Source organism: Diachasma alloeum, unplaced genomic scaffold (assembly GCF_001412515.2).
Source record: "Diachasma alloeum isolate Michigan unplaced genomic scaffold, Dall2.0 Dall_scaffold_00459, whole genome shotgun sequence".
In the NCBI taxonomy this organism is placed as follows: Eukaryota; Metazoa; Arthropoda; class Insecta; order Hymenoptera; family Braconidae; genus Diachasma; species Diachasma alloeum.
This window is the reverse complement of record NW_021680592.1, coordinates 116,598-140,240: the sequence shown is the minus strand read 5'-3', so window position 1 is coordinate 140,240 and position 23,643 is coordinate 116,598. Positions and strand designations below refer to the sequence as shown.

General features: G+C 40.6%; 1 protein-coding gene across 8 annotated transcripts in view; it reads left to right on the top strand.

Annotated features, from left to right (window-relative positions):
- LOC107042413 (actin-related protein 8) overlaps positions 1-23,643 on the top strand; it is a 287,380-nt gene that overhangs the window by 147,982 nt on the left and 115,755 nt on the right. For 2 of the 8 annotated variants that reach the window (XM_015263452.1, XM_015263450.1), the window contains one exon: positions 10,247-10,516. The exons of the other annotated variants lie outside the window; for them this stretch is intronic. In XM_015263452.1, coding sequence (XP_015118938.1) covers positions 10,247-10,326 — 80 coding nt within the window. In that variant the 3' untranslated portion in view covers positions 10,327-10,516. Of the gene's footprint in view, positions 1-10,246; positions 10,517-23,643 lie in introns of those variants that run through there. 8 annotated transcript variants of the gene reach the window in all.

Genomic DNA, 23,643 nt, shown 5'->3' with positions numbered 1-23,643 from the left:
ATTGCCGACAGACTCAGAAACCACTTCGCTGAGCTCGCTCCAGTTCCCGGCACACGACACGGCCAACGTAAGGTATTCGTATTTAAAGAACTCGCCTCATGTTCGCACGTTTTTGTTCGTTTAGATGCTGCTCATCATGCATTTACGCCACCGTACGAAGGACCACATCGTGTCATATCGCGACACGAGAAGCATTTCGTCGTCTGGATCAATGGTCAAGAAACTGTCGTATCCATTGACCGTCTGAAGCCAGTATTTTCCATTGCCGAAGACGAAGCAGCCGACGCTGACTTACCGGATGACGACAACGATTCAGATGACACTCTATTACCGTCGTCAGAACAATCGACCCTTGGTACGACACCAGATGCCTCACCGCGACCTGGACCATCTAGACGCAGATCATTATCTTGGGCTCCATCGAGTGACGCAAGATCATCTTTGGACTCAACTCCTCGACCAGTACGAAAACGCGTCAGGTTCAGTCAATAAACTTACTCAATATTCAATTTTCTTTTCAAATCACGTATACCGTTTTTAGTGCCATTTTAACGCGTATACATTGCCTATATTGTATATATTGTACATAGCTAACTCCCTCTTTTTTTTCCGACACAGAAGGGGAGTATTGTAGCGAAGCTACTTATTTATCGTTCGAATTATTTCACTATATTGTATTCGCACCGGCTTAGCAGCCGAATACCTGACTACGTCACCTCGTGACGATTCGTCATATTTCGGGCACCCTCGATCGGATGATCTAATTGCCTATATCGTCGCGAGAGACAGATTCGTCATAGCTCTCAAGGTGTAAACATCGACACATTCGCTGTGAATAAATTCCATTCGATTTCTACTGTTATAACGCGTGTTATAATTTCATCAACCCGTCCAACATTCCCGAGTATCCCACAAAAAAAAACACAAAATTTTTTGATATTCATATTTATTTTTACCTTTATCTTCAATATACAATCTATCAAAATATCCATATATAATTACACAAGTGGTTTGATATATCCCTAAGGCAGAGTATCTGTTGTATAGCGTGAAATCATACGCTTATCATCTTCCCAAGTTAATACTAATTTCTTCTGACAGATTGTGTGCACCTCATGTTTTTTACTCTGAATTAAATATTGATCCCTGACAATATGCTCATTATCGAAGAGACAGTTCTTATAATCGTTAAATATGATCTTCTTGAGTGTCGCAGCTTTGACACCCTTAGCTTTCTTCTTAGCCTTATCATCGTCCAACATCCTGAATGCATATGTCTTTGCTCGTAATCCCACAAATTCAACCATGATTTTACCATTATTTTCATCTTTCATTAGTCCTAATACTTTTTTATTCTTCAGTGGAATCCCATACTCATTATCAACTTTATAATCAGAGGTATCGAACTTTACTATATTGTTATGATTATCTAATTTCCTCTCAGAATGCATTCCATCGTGTCTGCATTCTTTTCTTTCCTCCAAACCTCTTCTCTGAAGTTAGCGTCTCTCTTTTGTTATTATTCATTCTTTCCTCCTATTTTGACACTTTAACATGTCTATTTTATATCGTCCCATTCATTTTAATAAATCCTTTTTATTATTTACCCACGTGCACTTCAATTGGTGTCAGAAGTGGGATTCGAACCCACGCCCACAAACATGTTTATTCAAAACCTTTTAGATCAAGGATTGGAAGCCGCCGTGAGGAGAGAATTTCACAGAACTCTCCGGGAAGAAATCCACTCGATTCTCCACTCTGAACTCTCCAACACAATCCAAGGAGAAGTTTCAACATCTCTCGTGTCCACACAAATGGAACTGTTGGACACAACTCAACATGAGATTCAACAACGAACTTCATCATTGAGAGAGGAATTATTATCCCTCAATCAACAAAACCTGCGGGAAGGAATCACATCTATCCAAGGTCAACTATTGGATCAGCTGCGTCAAGACCTTCAACAAGGATTTACTGATACACGCGAAGAAATTCTTCGCACTGTATAACAGGACATTGACAGGAGGACCGGGACTGGACTTTCCAATACTAATCCAGATAATAACTTTCCTTCTATTAATTCTTTCCCTTCTAACTCGGGCTTCAATCCTCCTATGATTAATCCTTCGATTCCGGTTCAACCTCCGGTTATCAATTTCCCAAATCAACCGGGAGTTACTCTCAGAAATACCGCGAATTTTTCAATTCCTCCTAAATTTCAAATTAAAATCTCAACGTACGACGGTTCGACTCCATGGACTCCATTTTTTCAGCAATTTCTTATTGCTGCCAAACATAATTGTTGGAATGAAGAAGCTCAAGCTTCACATTTAGCCACTTGTTTACGCGGTAACGCTAGATTGATTCTACGTTCTCTTTTTCCAGACAACATTGTTATTTTTGATAAATTGAAAACAGCTCTTGAATCGCGTTTCGGTGAAGAGAAATACTCACGGATGTATTATAATCAATTTCAATCGCGACAACAAGAAAAAGACGAAGATTTTAATTCTTTCGCCGAGGAAATCGAAAGACTCGCTACTCTCGCGTTTATTAGCGATTCAGAAAATTCTCGAGATCGTTCCGTGTGTTTGCAATTTATTTCCGGTCTTAGAGATTCGCGAATTGAAACAACACTTCGTACTGAACGAATAGAGTCACTTCAACTCGCTGTCCAACGCGCGACTGAATTACAGTCTATTTATGATCTCGTCAGTAAAAAACGAAACGTTTCAAATCTTCTCAATCATCAAAATCAAAATAAAACTACAATTTTCCTTCTAATTTCAATAAATTAAAAATCAATTCCAATAATACATCAAATAATATTTCAAATAATTCTTCGAATATTCGACCACCTCAACAACAAAATTCCCAAAAATCTTTTCAAAACAGACAAAATGTCACTTGTTTTGCATGCGGTAAACCGGGTCATTTCAATTTTGAATGTAAAAATCCTGTTTCTTCAGATCTAAATGCCTTCCGCAATTCGAGTACAAAGAAATCTCAGAATCAAAAACCTTTCAATTCAAATTCAACTCCAAATTTTCATCGTAATTCTCAGAATAATTCACATTTTCAAACACGTAATCAACATCCTAACCAAAATACGAAATGTTATTTCACTCAAAATCAAAATTCATCTAATTCATGTTCTGATATGAGCGTTGACGTACGTCCTAGTACATCAAACTCTATTGAATTTAAACCTCAAAACTCTCATCAGGAAAACTGAATAGAGTCAATTTAGAAGAGGTTAAATTGCCTCCTCCTTTCTACTACTAATGGTTCTAAACTAGATTACATTGCTATCAAACAAGTAACCATCTCAATTAATAACTTCTCAGTTCCCATTGACGCTGTCTTTGCTGATATTAAAATTGATTGCATTTTAGGTTTGGATTTCCTCGTAAAAACTGGACTTCTAACTGAATTTCAGACAATTATCAATCGGAAATTTATTATTAACTCTCCTCAAAAAGTAGTTTGTATTCGTCAAACTTCCGTCGATGATTTAAAAGATTCTTCAATTACTCTTCCTGAATTTCTTTATCAACTTTTCCTTTCTTCATCTAAATTATTAGATGAAAATCAAAAAAAACTTTTTCAAGAATTTCTGATCCGTTTTGAAGACAGATTTGCCAGAAATAATAAAGAATTAGGGAAATATGTCGGTTTACAACACCGAATTTTTATCGAAAATTTTTCACCCATCAAACTTCCTCGTAGGATTCCCTTTCACTACAGGGATATCACTTTCGAATTATTACAGGAAATGAAAGAGGATGCCATCAGCGAACCAAGTTCTAGTCCTTGGTCTTCCCCAGTTGTTTTAGTTAAAAAGAAAGATGGTTCGCTTCGATTTTGCATTGATTTTCGTCTTCTCAATAAAGTCACTGAGAAGGATTGTATGCCAATCCCATCTATTAGTGAACTCCTTGATGCAACACAAGGATTTTGTTGGTTTTCTTCAATCGACCTCAAGAGTGGTTGTTGGCAAGTAGAAATCGCTCCAGAAGATAAGGAAAAAACTGCTTTCTGTATCGGAAATGAACTTTGGCAATTCAAAGTTCTTCCTTTTGGATTATGCAATGCCCCTGCCACTTTCGTTCGTGTTACGAATTTCGTCCTCAAATATCTCTTATGGAAGATTTGCCTAGTTTATCTTGATGACATTCTAGTTCTCGGTAGATCTTTCAAAGAACATCTCCAAAACCTTCAGATTGTTTTCAATAGATTATCCTCTGCTAATTTAAAGGTTAATTACAAAAAATGTATCTTCTTCCAAAAAGAAATAGTCTTTTTGGGACATTTGATATCTGAAAATGGGATTAATTGTTCTCCAGAAAAAATTTCGGCTATCATCAAATGGCCTATTCCATCGGATAAGACGTCGTTACGTAGTTTCCTCGGTTTGTGCTCTTACTATCGACAATATGTCAATGGTTTTGCTTCAATAGCTAAACCCCTCCATAAAATCGCAGATATCAAAACTTCCTATGTTTGGTCAGAAGATTGTCAATTAGCTTTCAATAATTTAAAAACCATTCTTACTTCTCCTCCAATCTTGTCTACACCTTTTCCTGATGGCAAATTTATTCTCGATACAGATGCATCACAATTTGCGATCGGTGCTACTCTCTCTCAATTACAGAATGGAAACGAAAAAGTAATTGCTTATTTCAGCAAATGTCTCAATAATGCAGAGAAGAATTATTGTGTTACGCGTAAAGAACTTCTGGCTGTCATCAAAGCCGTTGAATCTTTCTCTCATTATCTCTTGGGTAGGAAATTCCTGATTCGTACCGATCATGCTGCTTTGAAATGGCTCATTTCTTTCAAGAAGCCGGTGAATCAGATTGCTCGTTGGATAGAATTTCTCTTTTCTTATGACTTTGAAATTTCTCATCGTCCTGGTCATCTTCATGGCAATGCTGATGCCCTTTCACGTCGTCCTTGTTCATGTAAGACTTGTGAAAAAGCTAATACTGTCGAAAGTTCATCTAACAAAATAGTCTTCAGAACTATCTGTTCCTCTAATAACGATCATGATTGGATCAAACTTCAAGATGAAGACCCCACATTAAAAACAATCATTCAATTCAAGAAGGTCAACCATCGTTCAGATTGGAAAGAAATTTCACACTTAGGTTCTGATTTCAAAATTTACCTTCTTCATTGGGATTCATTGGAATTAAGAGATAACATTCTCGTTCGACGTTGGGAATCTTCAGATCGAACAAAATTTATTTTTCAGATTGTCATTCCTAGGAATCTCATCTCCCAGATTCTTTCTTCTGGTGATGATTCTCCCTCTAGTGGACATTTCGGAATCAATAAAACTCTCCAGAATCCGACAAAATTTCTATTGGGCAACTTGTAAGTTAGATGTAGAGAACTATTGTTATTATTCATTCTTTCCTCTTATTTTGACACTAACATGTCTATTTTATATCGTCCCATTTATTTTAATAAATCCTTTTTATTATTTACCCACGGTATACATCAATTTCGCAAGATCCCCGAATTTGCGTTTCACATAGTTATAATGAAAATCATACACAATAGTTTTTGACACATCGAGGATTGTGAATCCAATGTAGATGGTTTTTTTAAAAATAAACTGATGTACTATTCATTTCAATAATCACCATATCCTCATCAAATACAGAACAACTCTGAAAATTGGGTTTTGCGATGAGCGCTTTCGCACCATATCGACGATCCCAATGTGTAATAAGTTTAATATCTTTTTGCTTTCTGACATTTTCCATCGCCTTCTCGAAAACAGCATTATTCATCAATTTATAGGAGTTTTTTTCGAATTCATTCGTTGATTGCTGTCTCTTATCAGTATCCAGATCAATGTAGGATTTTAGCCATGGTTTCTAATTGAATTTCAGAGTACGATGGATACATTTCTATTTCATTCCGAGAGCTACGTATTGTTGCAACTTTCGGTAACGTATCACATACTTCTCTTTTGGGAGGAGAATGGTTGCTAATTTAGTATGTTTGCTATGTGGAGGGGTGAAATGTTCAGGGCAGAGGGAAAAATCTTTATGAAGTTCATGTAATTCTTGAGGATATTCTAAATCAACTTCGAGGATATATCCCACTGGGAAATCATCTGAAACATTTAGAATATCTACAGAATCACCATCAACCCATACGAATGAGTCACATGGTAAACTGACGCTGATCGCAGCCCCATATAAATTATTAACATCATAGTACATCAAATAAGATGTTTCGGCGTCTTCATCATAAGATTTTCCCATGAATGTATTAGCCTGAGCCTGAGCATATCTGTTTGCACATTGCGATACTCCCCCTCTAATGCCTTCTTCGATGAATAATATCATTTCAGGATCTGTCCAAAGCTCTAAATTTACTTTGGTATGTTTAAGCATAGCGTCGAAAGCTAATCCGGGCGCTGTATAATAATGGAGTTGATCCAATTCATAAGATGAGAAGCAATTACGACGAAAATTTTCAAAAATATCAGCAAGTAATAGAACATCTGTTTGCAGATAGAAATAAATACTCTCCCGAAATGTTGATATCGAATGCACTCCATACATTGATAGCATGTTGGTAATCCTCACCAGTTACATGTTGATTAGTCAATTGCGAATAGAAATCCTCCTTTTTTGATAATTCTGTTTCATCTAATTTATCCCAGCTATCAATATATTCTGTGAGGTATTTTCCAAGCGCGTCTTTGGGATTCAGGCGCGTGGTTCTCCACGAACTTTCAGCGACCCTTTGGACTCTCTCAACCCGTAATTAGAACGATGGAGATAAACGAGAGGAGACAAAATACCAAAAAGGGCGCCAGTCCTTTTAACCGCCAAAGGACAAGGTCATACCATTGAGACGCGTTCCACGACTAGCTCAGATAACCGTGTAGGCGTGTGGGAACAGTCTACAATGAGCGTAACTCAACACTACGTAAATTCTATAAAATAACAAAAAAATGTATTTCAATCCATGAGTTACGGTAGGGACGTTTTACTCGTCCATATGATAGTCAACGTAAAATTTTTTGTACAAGTGCAGGAGAGGACTCCTGCAAGCAAAGACGCTACACAAACCAAATTAAATCAAAAGGAAGCAATCTTGATTCAGTGATTAATTGAACAAACAAGGTTCACTACTTGACCTTAAGTGAGCTTAACAAAAAAAAAATTATATAATTCAATTATTGATAATAACCAACGAAAGAAATAATCATAGTTTTGAAGGTGCGTGGAAGACGCTAGGACGCGAGGATCACCCGTACGCGACGACGACGCGAGAGCCACGACACGAAAAATTATTGGGGAAGATTAACACAATAAATGAGTAATGACCAATTTTTCCCCACACAGAAAATGTCCGTAATAATAATGAACGACAAAGAATCTGTTATATCCGGAGATATTATTTGCGTCGAAGGACAATATTTTTGCCCTTGTAGCTAGCATTTGTAATTAATAAAAATGGACGACGCTGCTCTTTTTTATTCTTAGCTGCGGTTGATTTCATCGTTAATGGATATAGATTGGAATTGTTCAAATGAAAAGAGATTAGATCCGTTCAACTTGACACATTTATTCGAATTGATTTTAATTGTTCGTACAATGATTGAGATTGAAGCAATTATAATTTAGAAAAACCTTGCAATCATTACTTGATCTATCTTTTGGATTTTTATAGTGAAAAATTACTCACTTTGACTGGTTATTAATTATAATTTGTGAATTCCTAAGGTAATCCCACCACGTTTCTCTGCCAGCGAACGATTGGTACACTATCACAAGTACTTAGGTGAAATACCTGTCTTCCACTTGTTCACAATTGATTGAAATTGAATTTGAATTTTAGTCTTGAGTCTTAATGGTTTATAAGAGTCACTAATAGTTATTACAGTTTGAGCCACACCCACTATTCACCAATGTTCACTACTAATTCTCTTAACACGCACGAAATTATTTTACTCTTGGTTAAAGGAATTTGTATCCCCGAACACTTGCTAATTTATATTCTCTACTATTATTCGAGAACACTCCGAAATTTAACAAGATAAGTTTCGAACACTAAACAAGAGCCGGACCGATTCCAAAAGTATTTCCGCCAAGAAGTCGTAGTTTATTCGCGAGCGGGTTTTTCGTGTCTCCTTAGGTTTTTTTTTGAGGGGCCTCGCCTTACTTGGGAAAATGGAAATTTATTTGGAGTAGGGGAGGTGGCGTGATTTCCACCTTTTTAATCTCATGGTTCATCGACCCGGCCCTGTTTGTCAAATCTTGCGAAATTGCGGTCTTTCGATTTGCAGGTGTTCTGGAGGGGTGCAACGTTGTACATTCCTTAGAGGTCGATGTCGGTTGGCATTGATTTCGAAACGGAATAATTTTTGCATTTTACCTGAAATAATATTTCCCGGGATTCTACGTTGTTAATTAATTTTTAGACTATTGCAATATTATTGCTGCGGAATCGTCAAAATAATCTGGACATCACAGCCCCCGCGGAGAAAATCTCTCTTTATTTATTTTTGGTGAGACTTTATCGGAAAGAATGAAATCCTATTATTTAAATCAGTTCCGGTTCGCGCGCGCTTTTAATTATCAGGTGTCGGTAAGTGGTGGGTGTGGCTGACCTAATTAATATGCTAATGCCGCCGTCAGGGGCGCTGGGTCACTGGACCGTGTCGACGTTCCCTTATCGCTCACCACCCGGTCGCCATTTTTCTACCGTTCAGTGCACGTGGGTGGCAACAGGTGTTTGTTGTGATTTTTTGTGGTTCCTGGTGATTTTTGCTGTTTGAAAAGGTAACTATGGTGTTTATTGATGGTGTTAATGGGTAAATCTAGATTTTGAGTGTGTTTTTAATCGGTCTAATTGAGTTTTTAGATGAGGGGGTCCAAGCGAGAATGGAAGCAGATGTTTGGTGCACAACCACGTGTCAATCTTTTTCGCTGTGATCGTCTCGTGGGGAAGACTGCAGTTCCTATGGGTCTTATCGGATAATCCCGACTATCGTGCCCTGATGCGGGTGTTCGATACAATGCTTTTTGAACGGAAACTTCGTGGTTATACTTTGTGGAGAAGCAGGGATTTTAAGGACACTTTTGATTACACCGATTTCTTGCAGCGGAAGATTTTCTTGCAAGAATGTCTTTTCTCCGCTGGTCTCAGTAGGACGGTGTTGGTGAGGATCATTTTGCATGAGCTATGCCATACTTATGTGGATGTGATGGGGGGAGATCGTGAGGAAAACCAGTCACATGGATCCAATTGGAAGAAGGAGGTGATTAGAGTGAATAAGGCTTTGCATTGTGATATTGAAGATGAAGGTGATGTAGACTGGGAAAGGTTGAGGAGGGTAGGGTTGGATAAGCTTTATATTTGTGAAAGGTGTGGGCTAAAGTTTATCAGGATGATTAAACGGTTGCGAATCGGAATTTTTTCTCTCTAAATTTTAATTCTATTTGAATTTATTTAATGCCCAAAGGTGGTTAGGCGGCGTGCTGAGTTGAATTTGGAGTGAGAATTTCCGTGGTTCCCGGTAGCTTAGTCGGTAAGAGTGCCCGGCGCGTAACTGGGAGACCCGGGTTCGAATCCCGGCTGAGCGAATCGGAATTTTTTCTCTCTACATTTTAATTCTATTTGAATTTTTGAATTTTTTCTCTCTAAATTCTAATTCTCTTAGAATTCTTTAATGCCTAAAGGAGGTTAGGCGGTGTATGAGGTGAATTTGAGAGTGAATTTCTGTGGTTCCCGGTAGCTTAGTCGGTAAGAGTGCCCGGCGCGTAACTGGGAGACCCGGGTTCGAATCCCGGCTGAGCGAATCGGAATTTTTTCTCTCTACATTTTAATTCTATTTGAATTTTTGAATTTTTTCTCTCTAAATTCTAATTCTCTTAGAATTCTTTAATGCCTAAAGGAGGTTAGGCGGTGTATGAGGTGAATTTGAGAGTGAATTTCTGTGGTTCCCGGTAGCTTAGGCGGCAAGAGTGCCCGGCGCGCATCTGGGTGACCCGGGTTCGATTGCCGGCTGGGTGAAGCGGAAATTTTTTCTCTCTAAATTCTAATTCTCTTATCTTACCTGATGCTAAGTTCTTTTCCTGGTTTCCTCGGCATGCAAAGAGATGTGGGGAGGAATTTAAATTATCGTAAATAATCTGGTGTGGTTAGGCCTATTGGAAGCACACTGTAATTTTTAATGAATCGAAATATATTTTTTTTTTTTTTGAATTTTCAGGCCAGATGAAAGTTGGAGTGACGGGGAGTAGCTGTGTACTGAAGGGTGGATTTTTGAGGGTAAAGATGATGTCGGATTGAATTCTAATTTCGGAATCTAAGGATCTTCTATCTTGGGACTATTCACCGTCGCGGTCCTTTTTGCCCATTCTCTCAACGGTGGCTCTCTGTCGGCTGGTTGTTGGCTGAGTGATATATACACATATATATACATACCCAAATATAGATTATTAATACATTCTTCAGCAATGTGTATGTATCGGGAGATAAATATAAATACATATGAGTATATATATATATATATATATATATATATATTCATGCTTAGTTATTCATTCATTTATTTAAGTTGTTATGATAACTGATAGTTTTTAGATTTTACTTTTTCTTTAGGGTAGAGATAGATCTCAAGTTATTCTATAACGTATTTATACTTTACATATAATCAATGGTAACGAAAGATGGTGATTTCTTCATTGGCGCGTTGTTAGTTCCGGAAGGTTTCTGAGGTTCCAACACCGTTGGGGTTGGCGATGTTGGTGCTGGTGATGCTGGGATGGATAGTTCTGGCATCAAGATGGAGTTGATCGGTGTTTCGTAGACCCTTTAGATGTGTGATCGTCGGATTGCTGATCTTTTTGGTGCCTGTCTCGTTGGTTTTCTGGATTTTCGACAACAGCGAAGGAGGGTGCTAAGCACATTGAATCCCCTTTTGTAGACACCGTACCCCATCATGGTAACTACAAGTGATATGATTAGTGTGATGGTGCCATTGGTTGCTGTGAATATGCGATGGTAGTAGTCTTCTTGGAGGTGCAATCCAATTTTCACTGCTTCATCTATGGTTTGTTGCAGGGAATCGTCAAATAGGTGATCCTTGTCCAGGCTGGGTAAGATGTGTTGTTTCAGTGTTGACATTGGGAATTAACGGTTTAGGCAAGTCGCTCAGAATTGGTGCCATTTCTGAGATATTGATTATTTTAGGTATACCCAGCATCATTGGAAGTTGATATTCCACCAGTCCTGCCCCTTCGAGGATGGTTGACGAGGTCCCCGCAGCCCTGATCCATTCAGTATCATGTTATCTGTGGGTTGATTATGGCAGATAATTTCAAGCCTTTGTGGTTCAACGGTCGAGTATAGCCATCCCTTGCTGTCGGTCAGGTACTTGGAGTCCGTGAGGCGATGGCGATTCTTCTGATATCGTGCCTTAAGCAGATCTGGCAGGCTTCAACGGCGGCGGCGGTTTCAGCGATGATATTCGTAGCTCGTGTTCCGTCGAGGGTTTGGTAGGTGTTTAAGGGATGTCTCTCTCCGAACCAGATTCCAGTCCCGCCCTTAGCCCTAACGTCGCCATTGAATGAGCAGGATCCGTACATGTATACGGGAGTTCTTCCTTCCATCCCCTGTAACAGGCGCTTTTGTAGGGATAGTTGATCTAATTATTGGCAGCACCGGTGGTATTCTAGTCTTCACAAGGTTTTAATTTGTTAGGGTGTTTCATGAAGCGATGCCCGTCTTCGCTTTCGAGGTAGACATTGCCCTTCTCAGTGATATCCACTATTTCATAGGGACCGGTGTATGCCTAGCTTGCCTAGACCGGTGATCTAGCTTGCCCAATTTCGGTTCCTTTTGTGCGTAGGCGAACTGTCCGATTTTCAGTTCTAACGGTCTTGCGTTCCTGTCGTACAGTTGCTTGGAGTGAAGTTTCGCCTGTTGAAGGTGTTGGTAGGTTCATGGATTTTCTCCATTTTAGTCATCAGGTCCACTACGTAGTCGTTGTAAGTTTCGATGCCTTGGTCCTCTTCTCGGATATTTGATGGAAGCCGTTTGGTATTTCTGTTATTAGCATTGGTTGTTTAAATTTTATTCGTCTGATCTTCTGCAGTTGGCAAATGCGACATTTCTTGACCACTCGTTCAATTTCCTGTTTCATTCCGGGCCAATAGAATCTTTCCCTAACCTTGTGCAAGGTGGTAACTATTCCCTTGTGTACTCCTGGCAGTGTCTCGTGGCATTCTCTGATGATTTCGGGTCTCAGTGCCTCAGGGGGCATTCGAACGTTTCCGTGGCACAGGGTGATGATCACAGGGTGAGACTGGAATTCTTGCTCTAAGTAGTATCTGATCTGGATGTCCTCATCAATTTCGTCTCGCTTCATTACCATTTTCAGGTCCGTAACCTCATATTTTTCGATTGCTGCTTTTAGGTTGCTCAGGCAGAGTTTCAAGGTTCTGTTCTGCGTCCTATCAAAATGGTATCGTTTTACTATGAGAGTGAAGGTTCTGAATTTTCCAGATTTGGTAACGATGACCTGTCCCAGTTGAGGATTCAATTTCTTGATGTAATCTAGGTCGATCAGATTTAAATCACATAGAAGCTTCGTGTTCTGCTTAGTGAATTCCATGTCGGCCGCCAGGAAATGGGCAATATTTCCCCGAACGAAGGTTAATCCATCCCTGGTTTCATTGATGTTTTTAGCTGGTTGATAATCATTTGGTGGGATGGTCAGCTTGTCTTCTGGTGGCTCCTCGCTTTCCTCCACCTTGAGGTAGGGTTCTAGTTGGTCCTCACCAGCTAGATTCGGGTTGAAATCTGTCCTTTCCTCTTGCGGATGATCTACGGAGAGTGGTTGATTGGAATGACCTGATTCCGTCCCCGATAAGGTGTCATTGACTGGCTGTGTGAGAGTGGAGGAGGGAAGTTCCATAAATTCTGTTTCCTACAGAGTCGGGCGTGACGTCTTCCTCTCCTGAGAAGAGTTGTTTGAGAGTTACGACGTCCTGTTTTTCGGTTGGGTTTCGATGGTGAGGATCCGGCTATTGGATTTTGGATAGCTCTTGGAGTCGGGAGTAGGGATTCTCGAATAATCCTTGGTTCAGAGATTACCGAGCGTCGGGAGGAGGGTGGTTGATTGGTCGCCCCCGATGCCTGTTCCGACGTGGTGTTGTCGACCTGGCTCGGCCCATCGGTGTTGTCTTGGTTGCTCAGTTCGTCTTCTGCCGGGGTTGTGGATTCCTCTTGTTCCCCTTCTCTGGTATTCTTTCGTCCACCTTATTCTTGAACTTGATTATGGCCTCGTGTAATTCTTGAACCGTCATTTTGTCGAATTTCTCTTTGGAGATTTCATCCGTGGATTTGATGAGCGCTAGGGATCGGTTCTCATATTGACGCATCTTTTCATTGAATTTTTCATATGACGTATGGAGACTTTTGTTGAATTTTGATCCCAGGTTAAGCTTCTGTTGATTGTAGAAGTTCGGAGTCTCCTTCGTCCGGATGGGTCTCATTGTGGCGTTCCATGATCTCATCGAATTTTTTGAGGCTTTGGTGGAGGCTTTTACAGTTGAATGGTTCCGAAGATGAATCCTGCTCCTGGTCCAGCTCGTCTTCTAAGTCTGTTAGGGGGTCAGCTTGCAAAATCATCGGTTGGTTGGTCGATGGGGTCTGTTCCGAAGTGAACACGTCGTCTTCCAGTTCTCCAATTGAGTCTCCCTCTACAGACAGTTCCAGTTCTGCCTTCTCTGATGCGGTTGAACTTGGTTCCAGGGGAGTATCTGTGGATTCCAATACGTCATTGCTAGGAATGGCCACTTCTTCGGGTACCTCAATGACAGCTTGAGGCGATGAAGCTGAGGCTGTCTGGATCCCTTGAGGAGTCTGCATGCGAGGTCAGGCTCCGATTGATGGAGTTGGAGTAGTTTCTTCAAGGGTTTCAACGAGTGGTTGAAGACTGGTTGTAGGAGTAGGAGTCGCTTCGTCCATGGGTGGTAACCTTGTTAACCCTGCTGAGTTACGGTTGATGCTAGGACGATATTCCCTTTTGTCTCGATAGCTGATAGGCTTTCTAGTATCGTCAGATGTTTGAGTAGCCCTTCTGAGTCTAACTCTATCAGCAATGGAGCCCTTGGTGTTGATAACGTCAGGTTCACTGTTGATCCTGACCCTGAGATTCGGGTTGGTGACTGTCCGAGGAGGTTTCAGGCATGGTCTGGATAGAGGCTTGGTGTTGACTGGTAGACACACGGTGAGAAGTACCGGTTCGGAACCTTGCGTTTCCGAAGGGTTCTGCTCGAACGCCTCAGCCAGTTGAGCGCCTTTCTGTTTCCTAATTTCTACCTCGAATGAGTAGTCATTCAGGAACGTCTTCCAATTCACCTGGCGGGTCGTCGGGTTGCTTGAATCCATCAGCCAGTTTAAGGAGGAGCTGTTTGTGACTACGGTGAATGGTACTCCGTAAATGTATGGTCTGAAGTAATTTAGAGCATACACGACAGCTAAGCAATCGACCTCCGCAGGTGTATACCTGGTCGCCGCATCTCGAAGGGTCCTGGAAGCATATAGGATCGGGTGTTCATCCCCTTCTTCGTCTTTTTGACTCAAAATTGCTCCAATTCCCTTAGATGTTGCCGAGACGTTGACGATAAATGGTTCATCCATGTCGGGGTGGAATAACAGGGAGTCCTCGGTGATCGCCTTCTTCAGGGCCTCGAAAGCGTTCTCATGTTCTTCGCTCCACTTGAATTTCGTATCCTTTCTCAAGAGATTTGTGAGGCTTTTGGATTTTTCTGCGTAGTCCTCTACAAAACCTTCGGTAATAATTGCTGAAGCCTAGAAATCTCTGTACCCCATGTTGACTGGTCGGTGCCGACATTTCCCTCAAGGCCTTGACCTTCTTTGGATCTGGGTGGATTCCCTCTTTATCGATGACGTGACCCAGATAGCGACTTCTTTCCTGAAGAAATTGCACTTGTCTGGTTGAAGAGAGAGTCCACCTTGTCTGAGGCGGTTGACATGATCTTCTTGGGTTTTCGAATAGATGACTATATCGTAGAGATAGACGTATAGTTCGGTGCCCTTTAATCCAGTGAGAACTTGGTCCATCATTCGTTGGAAGATTGGTGGGGAGTTCTTCAGTCCAAATGGCATCCTGGTGTATTCGTAATGGCCCTCTGGTCCGGTAAATGCTGTTTTTTCGCCGTCTCTTTCATCCATCTTTATTTGATGGAATCCGCTAGCGAGGTCGAATAAACTAAAATATCTGGCTTCTCCCAGCTGTGACAAGATTGTCGTGATGTCAGGCAGAGGGTAAGAGTCTCCAATGTTTTTCTGATTGAGTGCTCTGAAGTCGATCACGAGTCCCCAACGTTTCCTGCTTTGGGAGTCATACTTCTTGGGAACGATCCATAGTGGTGAATTGTAGGGAGATTCTGAGTCCTTGATGATGTATTGTTCCTTCATAGACTTGATCTGCTTGTTGATTTCCTCTCGATGCTGCTGGGGATATTTGTATTGCCGTTTAAAGAGGGGAACCTCATCCGTTGTTCGAATTTTGCAGGTGAAGTCTTTGACGTACCCCAGGTCATCTCCAGGCAGATGGAACACATCAGGGAATTGTTCTACCAGTTGGATTACTTGTTTCCTCTCGAATGTTTTAAGGTTCTGCTCCGGCAAGGCCTTCAGAATTTCAGCAATTCTTTTATTCAACTGTTGTTCCTCATAGGGGAGTAGGCCTAGGTTACAAGTAGCCATGCGAGTCTCACCTGGTGTTGGTTCCTCTGAAGAAGGCGTTGAGGGTTCGTCGAAAGGTTCAATCAGTTGGGGTGATAGTTGTAATTGGACCGGTTCTTCAGTGGTGTTGATCACCATAGCTGCAGTTGCGGTGTCTTCCACTTGGACCACCGCTTCTCCCAAGAATATTCCGGATGGTGTATTTACCTTGGGTAGATAGCCAACTTTTACCTCGGGGTTGTCGATCGGAATTCCAATGACCATTCTTGTCCTTGGGGGTATCAGAATAGGGTCATTGGGCCTATGATACTCATACCATGGAATGGGCTTGCAGGGTCTCTTGATGGTAGTGATATTCCGTTGCGCATAGCGGATGTCGACCTTCTCCGCAATGAGGAATTCCTGGCCCAGGACACCGCTTTCGTTTACAGGTAATTCCCCGTCTACGATGTGGAATGGGACCTCTGTTCCAAACATGTGTAGGTAGATCAATCCGCAGGTTGGTAGAGCGTTCTCGGTTACCCCAAGAAGGAATTTGATTCTTGGAGGTTGGATCTCTGCTGATGGTTTGATAGCCTTCCTCTCGATCAGGTCGATGTGAGCCCCAGTGTCAATCAGAAATCTGTGTCTTTTGTTGTTTAGCTTCTTGTTGATTCGGACGTTCACCCTGGGACCGCCCCCGGTAAGGGATATCCTGCAGGTTTCTTCCTTCGTGGGGTAAGGCGGCAAGCAAAAGTGGATGGTATGAGTGGGGTTTGTGCTGAAACGCACCGTATTGGTACTGAATGATATGTGAGCCTTGAGTTCATTCAGTAGATCATCCCCGATGATGGCCCCGTAACCACCAGGTTGATGGGCGATCACGTGAAATTTAACCGCCACCTTGGAATGTATTGGGAGCATTATTATTCCCAATGATTGGATGACATGATTAGTCAGTCCAACGATTCCAATGGTTTCTGCAATATCAATCATGGTATCGGGGTTCAACGACCGGAGAGATATTAAGTTAACCGATGCTCCGGTGTCAATGAGTGAAGTGATTTTTCCCGATTTCAAGTAGGGTCCGTTTAGAGCAATCATTGGTCGATCGCCGGGTTCAGCAACAGTTACCTTATAGACTTTTATTGACGGTGATGAGTGCTGGACATCGCGTGTAACGATGGTTTGTTCTGGCTGCTCAGTGCACTCTGCTGGCGAGCCAGGATCCCGTTTAAATTCTGGGCTGGCACAGGTTGGGTTGGGCTGGGTGTTCCCTGGCTGGTTGAGCTGGTAGGGATTCCTTCGGATGCGAGGTTCCTGCTCCGGTCTCTGGAACGGTCCCTACGAGGTGTTGGTCCTTGGGAGCCTCCCGCCTTGACGTGAGTCAGCAATTCCTTGACGAAAGAACTCAAGTTATCGAAGTCCCCTCTCAAGTCATCGAAGTGCTCTTTCTTGATGTATTCCTGCTTCGGTGCTTCATGGGGTTTCCGTTGTTTTGGCATCATGGTTGTGGCAAGGGGTTGAGCCAGACGGTCATCCGGTTGCAAGAAATCTTCATCTTCATTGATGAACTCGGGGTGGTGATGTTCCAGTTGAGAGAAGCCGTCCCCGGTCTCGGGAGTGCCTCTCCAAGACCGCGTCTCTGGTTGTGTGCCCCATTGCGATGTGTCTTCTGGGTAGGAGTATCCCATCATCACTCCTTGATGGAGGTTTCTCGTTGAATTCTGCATTGGAGGTCCTGGTGGATTCACCGATGGTCTTTGCTGGTCCCGTGGTGGAGTACCCCTTGGTGCGATCCGGGTTGGAGGACGGTATCCATTCATGAGCTCGTCCACCAGAGGATCCGGAGTGTGTTGAGGTCTAGAGTTAGGTGGTTGCGAGTAATAGAGGCTGTTCGACGGAGTTAGTGTGAGCATGTGGGCGCGAGATTGATTTTGCCCTTGGTAGTGGTGTGGCTCATTTCCAGTTCTCAGACGTTGTTGTGGGTGACATGACGGGTAGGCTGGTGTAGTGGGTAATCGGCTTTGCCCACTGGGGTTAGTATATCCCTGTATGGACGGATACTGGGACGTGTAATTATATTGCCGATTACTAGGGATCTCATACGCTGGAATGGACAACGTCGGCTTAAATTCGTCGGCGTCCACTTTCCTTCGGACATCAAAGATCTTAGTGACCTTGTGGTGTTTGATACCGTCCTTAATGCTTTGTAGACTGTACTCCTTGAATCTAGCGAGGGCATCCTCGTGCAGTATTTTCTCGAGAGCTGCTTTGTCTGTTGCTTCGTATGTCACGATAGCTCTTAAACCGTATTGAACCAGTGCTGCCAAACGATCTAGGAAATCTTGCAAGGTTTCGTTTTCGAATTTTAATAGACCCCGAACCTTGTGAGCATAGTATGTAAAGTTGTACTGACCCCTATACCTTTCAATTAACAATTGGAGAATGTGATCGACTGAATAAATGTGAGTATTAGCTAACAAGTTTTGAGCAGGGGGTAAAACTCGTTTCAGAATCTGATGGATATATTGTTCCTTCTTTCCATCTGCAGTGGGTATAGATCCTTTATTGGCTCTAATTGCGTACTCGAATTCATCAATTGAAGCATGGTCGGAAGTACCCGAAAATGAAGGGATACTATTTGAGATATCGCGAGCTTTAATATAATCCCCATGTTTGTCTGAGGGTGCGGCACCCCCGACGGGAGTAGTTGTTACCGCATCTCCTGAATAGTCGATGGTAATAAAAGATCTATCTGTCATTTTTATGCGATTTTCGGATAACCAGAGATGGAAAGAAAGATCAAAGTCTAAATTGAGGTATGTATTTCTCCAATTAGTAAGAAATATGCGACAATTAATTTGTATTGAATCAAAATGAAATTAATTTACTGAATAAATTCTGTCTTAAATAGAAATTGAATTTTAATTATTTTCCTTTAGATCATTTTTAAATAATGGAATTGATTTTTAAATTGAATCAAAATTTTAAATAGTCCGAGTGACGTGAAATTTCTAATTTTTTATTTAAAATTCACTAGTGAGGTAAGAATAAAGAAAGTTCAGGCGTGTCCTACTGACTGCGCCATAAAATTCTAGCTGTTATGTCCGGAGATATTATTTGCGTCGAAGGATAATATTTTTGCCCTTGTAGCTCGAATTTGTAATTAATAAAAATGGACGACTATTCTTACCTGCGATTGATTTTATCATTAATGGATATAGATTGGAATTGTTCAAATGAAAAGAGATTAGATCCGTTCAACTTGACACATTTATTTGATTTGATTTTACTTGTTCGTACAATGGTTGAGATTGAAGCAATTATAATTTAGAAAAACCTTGCAATCATTACTTGATCTAGCCTTTGGATTTTTATAGTGAAAAATTACTCACTTTGACTGGTTATTGATTATAATTTGTGAATTCCTAAGGTAATCCCACCACGTTTCTCTGCCAGCGAACGATTGGTACACTATCACAAGTACTTAGGTGGAACACCTGTCTTCCACTTGTTCACAATTGATTGAAATTGAATTGGAATTTAAGTCTTGAGTCTTAATGGTTTATAAGAGTCACTAATAGTTATTACTGTTTGAGCCACACCCACCATTCACCAATGTTCACTACTAATGTTCTTAACACGCACGAAATTATTTTACTCTCGGTTAAAGGAATTCGTATCCCCGAACACTTGCTAATTTATATTCTCTACTATTATTCGAGAACACTCCAAAATTTAACAAGATTAGTTTCGAACACTAAACAAGAGCCGGACCGATTCCAAAAGTATTTCCGCCAAGAAGTCGCAGTTTATTCGCGTGCGGGTTTTTCGTGTCTCCTTAGGTTTTTTTCGGAGGGGCCTCGTCTTACTTGGGAAAATGGAAATTTATTTGGAGTAGCCGAGGTGGCGTGATTTCCACCTCTTTAATCTCATGGTTCATCGACCGAGGTTTTGAGAGGTTCATATCTATTGATATTGACCATCAAGTTGATGATTTCCGTCAATGTCCAATCATTCAAATCAGTTGTTTGGAGAATCACCTGATTTTTTGTAATGAAGTGTTTCGTTTCTTCTTGAACATCATCTGATCGTACAATAGAGACTTTGCATGAAAGCACACAGTTCACTTTCAAAGACCCCTCATCAGCTAAAATATCCTTCAAATGCGAAAGAACTAGCACCTTACAAGCCTGTAGAAATGATGATGTCTTTATGAGTTAAATTGATTACAGCTCCTGTTCTAATACGGCCTCTGAATGCCGATTGTAGATCCTTCCATTGTACTCGGTTTGAAATCTTCCTCACTGATTTTTTTCTCTTTCTCCCACACCACGCTTCAAGTGCAACTGGAAAGCTTCCCTAAACCGTAATAATTCTGCGATCGTTGCTTGAATCCCACTTTTTTCACCACTTGATTTTACTCTCCGGAGATATTTATTCAAAAGTTTTATATTCTTCTCTATCCAGTTTTTCAGATTCTCTACTTGATAAGGTGGAGTTACATTATAAATAAATGAATAAATGCAATTTTTTTTATAAAAAAAATGAAGGTTTTATTATTTTATCTATCCTTTTCTACAATTACTGTATAAGTAATATAATTAATTAAATCGAGTATTGAATACAATCTGTCTGTGTTGTTCTGACAATACATGATTGAAAATACTCTCACACAAACTTATCCAGCGTTTGAAGCGAGCACGGTCTCGACCCATTTTTTCCCATGGGCCATGGCGTGCAGATCGATAGGCATAGTCCCAATGCACCATCGAGTGCACTTGAGGTTCCAATTGGAATCTAACCGTCTTCATGCTCTTCTCATCACTCATTACAATGATTCTCTTCTTATTTAATCTAAGTCGATGTCTTCATAACCGACAAGAGGGAAAAACATCTGATAATCTAAGCTGAGAAGTTTTATGGCATTATGTAATTCTTGAAATGAATGAATGATGAGTTCGATGTTCTCATCCAACATTGCGCAATGGTAACATGATGGTATTTTTTCGTTTTTGAATTTAGTGCACATTTCTCTGTATTGACGAATTTCCTGAACAAACTCATCCATTGGTGGGAAGTCGCACGGCGCGCGAATCGTAACTCTGGTGATCACATCATCTTCAGTTGAACAATATGGTGGGGTTGAGCATAACGATAAAATTTCATCAACAGATAACTGACTCGTTTCATTCTCTGCGTCTGTTATTCTTTCTATCAGGTTCTCACAGAACTTCTTCAATTTCTGTAGACCTTCAGTGAAGTGGATGGTATCCAGAACTCTTCCCGTCTGATGATGCAATAGGAACAATTAGTTTCCTCTCCACTCCGTCTGGACTTCACCGAGTCATAATAGTCCCACAAACTATGTAAATCAGCAATAATTTCCTTTGTATATGCAAAACAATTCTTATTGAAGTACTTGTAAAGAATGATATCTTCATTAGTCAAATTTTCTTGAACAATCTTCTTCTGCTGCTCACACGAAATTCGTTCAGCATTCATATCAATCAAGATAAACTCAACGGAAGAATTGATTAGAGCTCGAGTGGAGTTCGAGTGATAACTAGCGAGCGAACGACTCAGTTTATATAGAGACAGCGCCACCTATAACATAGCTCATCATAGTGATGATGTCATACTCAGAGATTTCTAGAACAATCTAGAACCTTCTAAAAAAAACAATGATAGCACTGATGACTCATATTTTTTTAACTTATGGGAATGATGATTCATCATGATGTCAGAGACCATGAATGAATCATCCACCATGACTCACCGATGATGTCACCCGAGACGCATCGATGATGTCATCGTTCTAGAACCATCGACCAGGTGTGGACGATTTCCGGCTAGGTGAAGCGGAAATTTTTTTTCTCTCTAAATTCTAATTCTCTTAGAATTCTTTAATGTCTAAAGGAGGTTAGGTGGTGTATGAGGTGAATTTGAGACTGAATTTCTGTGGTTCCGGTAGCTTAGTCTGTAAGAGTGCCCGGCGCGTATCTGGGAGACCCGGGTTCGATTCCCGGCTGGGTGAAGCGGAAATATTTTCTCTCTAAATTCTAATTTTCTTAGAATTCTTTAATGCCTAAAGGAGGTTAAGCGGTGTGTGAGGTGAATTTGAGAGTGAATTTCTGTGGTTCCCGGTAGCTTAGTCGGTAAGAGTGCCCGGCGCGTGTATTAATTAAATGTATTCGAGTTTTGAAAACGTTCATTATTATGTTTTATGCTACCAACTCCAAGGTATGTGAAGAGTTCTATGGGAGGTTGTAGGTTCTCAAAGCTATCGAACTAAGTGACATCGTTCCCTATTTTCTTATAGACAATTCAATGGGTCCCAGGCCCCTCCTTGTCATCCAAATTGATAATGCCTGATTCATTAGTGAATGGGCCGACTTTAGGTAGGCCATTGCGCTTGAAAACACTGCGGAAATGTGGAATTTTCATGAGTGTTAAATACTTTCTGAAATCTCCATCAGTCAGAGCCCTGCATGGTAGCATCGTTAATAGTTGTTTGGCTTCAAGTACAAGCCCATTCCCTTTTTATATGGTTTCAGATATCGACCTTTGCCAAGTGCGATAGCTTCCATACTTTCATTGTGTCGTTTATTCTCCGCGAGTTGTTGTTTAGCAGCTTTTGCACTGTTCACAACTTTAACAATTCCAGCAGCTCCTCTAGCCAATGCCCCTGTGGCACTCAACCCTGCAAATATCGGCATGAGAAAGGTTAAGATTCCCCCGATTTTCGATGAGACAGGAACTACTTTTCCCTCCAATCTGTTTGATGGCTACTCTTGCACCGGTGAGTTCTGTCGTGATAGCATCATGTGAGCTCCTGTTCAATTTAATTGATTTCTTGGCACCTCTGATGATTGCCTCAATTGTGACTCGCTTCTTAACCTTCACCCTTTTCTTAATTCGCCTCTTTATCACGCGTTTTTTCACCCCCACTAGGCGGGACGCGCGCTTCGTGCGCGCTAGCTATATTGCGTGATTCTGGTACTGATACTTTTTTCACTCCTTTTACTATATTAGTTATTACTTTACATTAATAATTCATTTTATTCTATTAATACAACTTCAAAAAATTATCTCATAATTGCAAATTCCAATTCATCCAATTAGTTCCAATTCACTGATTGGAACTAATGAATTGTTTGTACTCACTAATACTCAATAATGTAATGTCTAGTTAAGTTAGCAAATTGAAACATGGAACTCAATTTTTTGTAAAATCATTATTGTTCCTGAAGAAATATTTATGATACAAAATTATTTATGATACAAAATATTTATGATACAAAATTATTTATGATACAAAATATTTATGATACAATTTCATTTCTTGTGAAGATATTGAGGACTATCGGCGTTCACTCTAATGTTCTACTCGCTGTCTTATTACACATCCCTTTTACCACTCTAGTAAGCTCGAACAAACCATTGATCAAAAATATTCAAATTCATCATAACCTGATTATTCTTTCATCATATACAAATTTCAAATAGAACTGACACTTTTTCTTCTGACAACTTCACGAAGGATAACGATCCTCAAATCGACTCCTCTAATCGACCCTAATACTTATTTTTTGACCGACTTTGAAACTGATTTTTCTCAAAACACGTTAAATCTAAAGCCTCTATAAATGGCAAAAACCGATTCAAACATAAATCGAGCAAATCTCTCTGTTATGAGGAAAAACGTGGAAATTTTCAAAACGTGACATGCCAAAATCGCCACATTATTGCTTATGACCTTTGGTCTAGATGATTAAATGGATAATATGGGGTATCAATTTGAAGATCTCGGTGAGATCCATAAAATGACATATAATACATTTTCGATGGTCAAGTCTAAAGCATTAATAAGTAGTAAAAATTGTCATTTTTGGCGGGTGACGT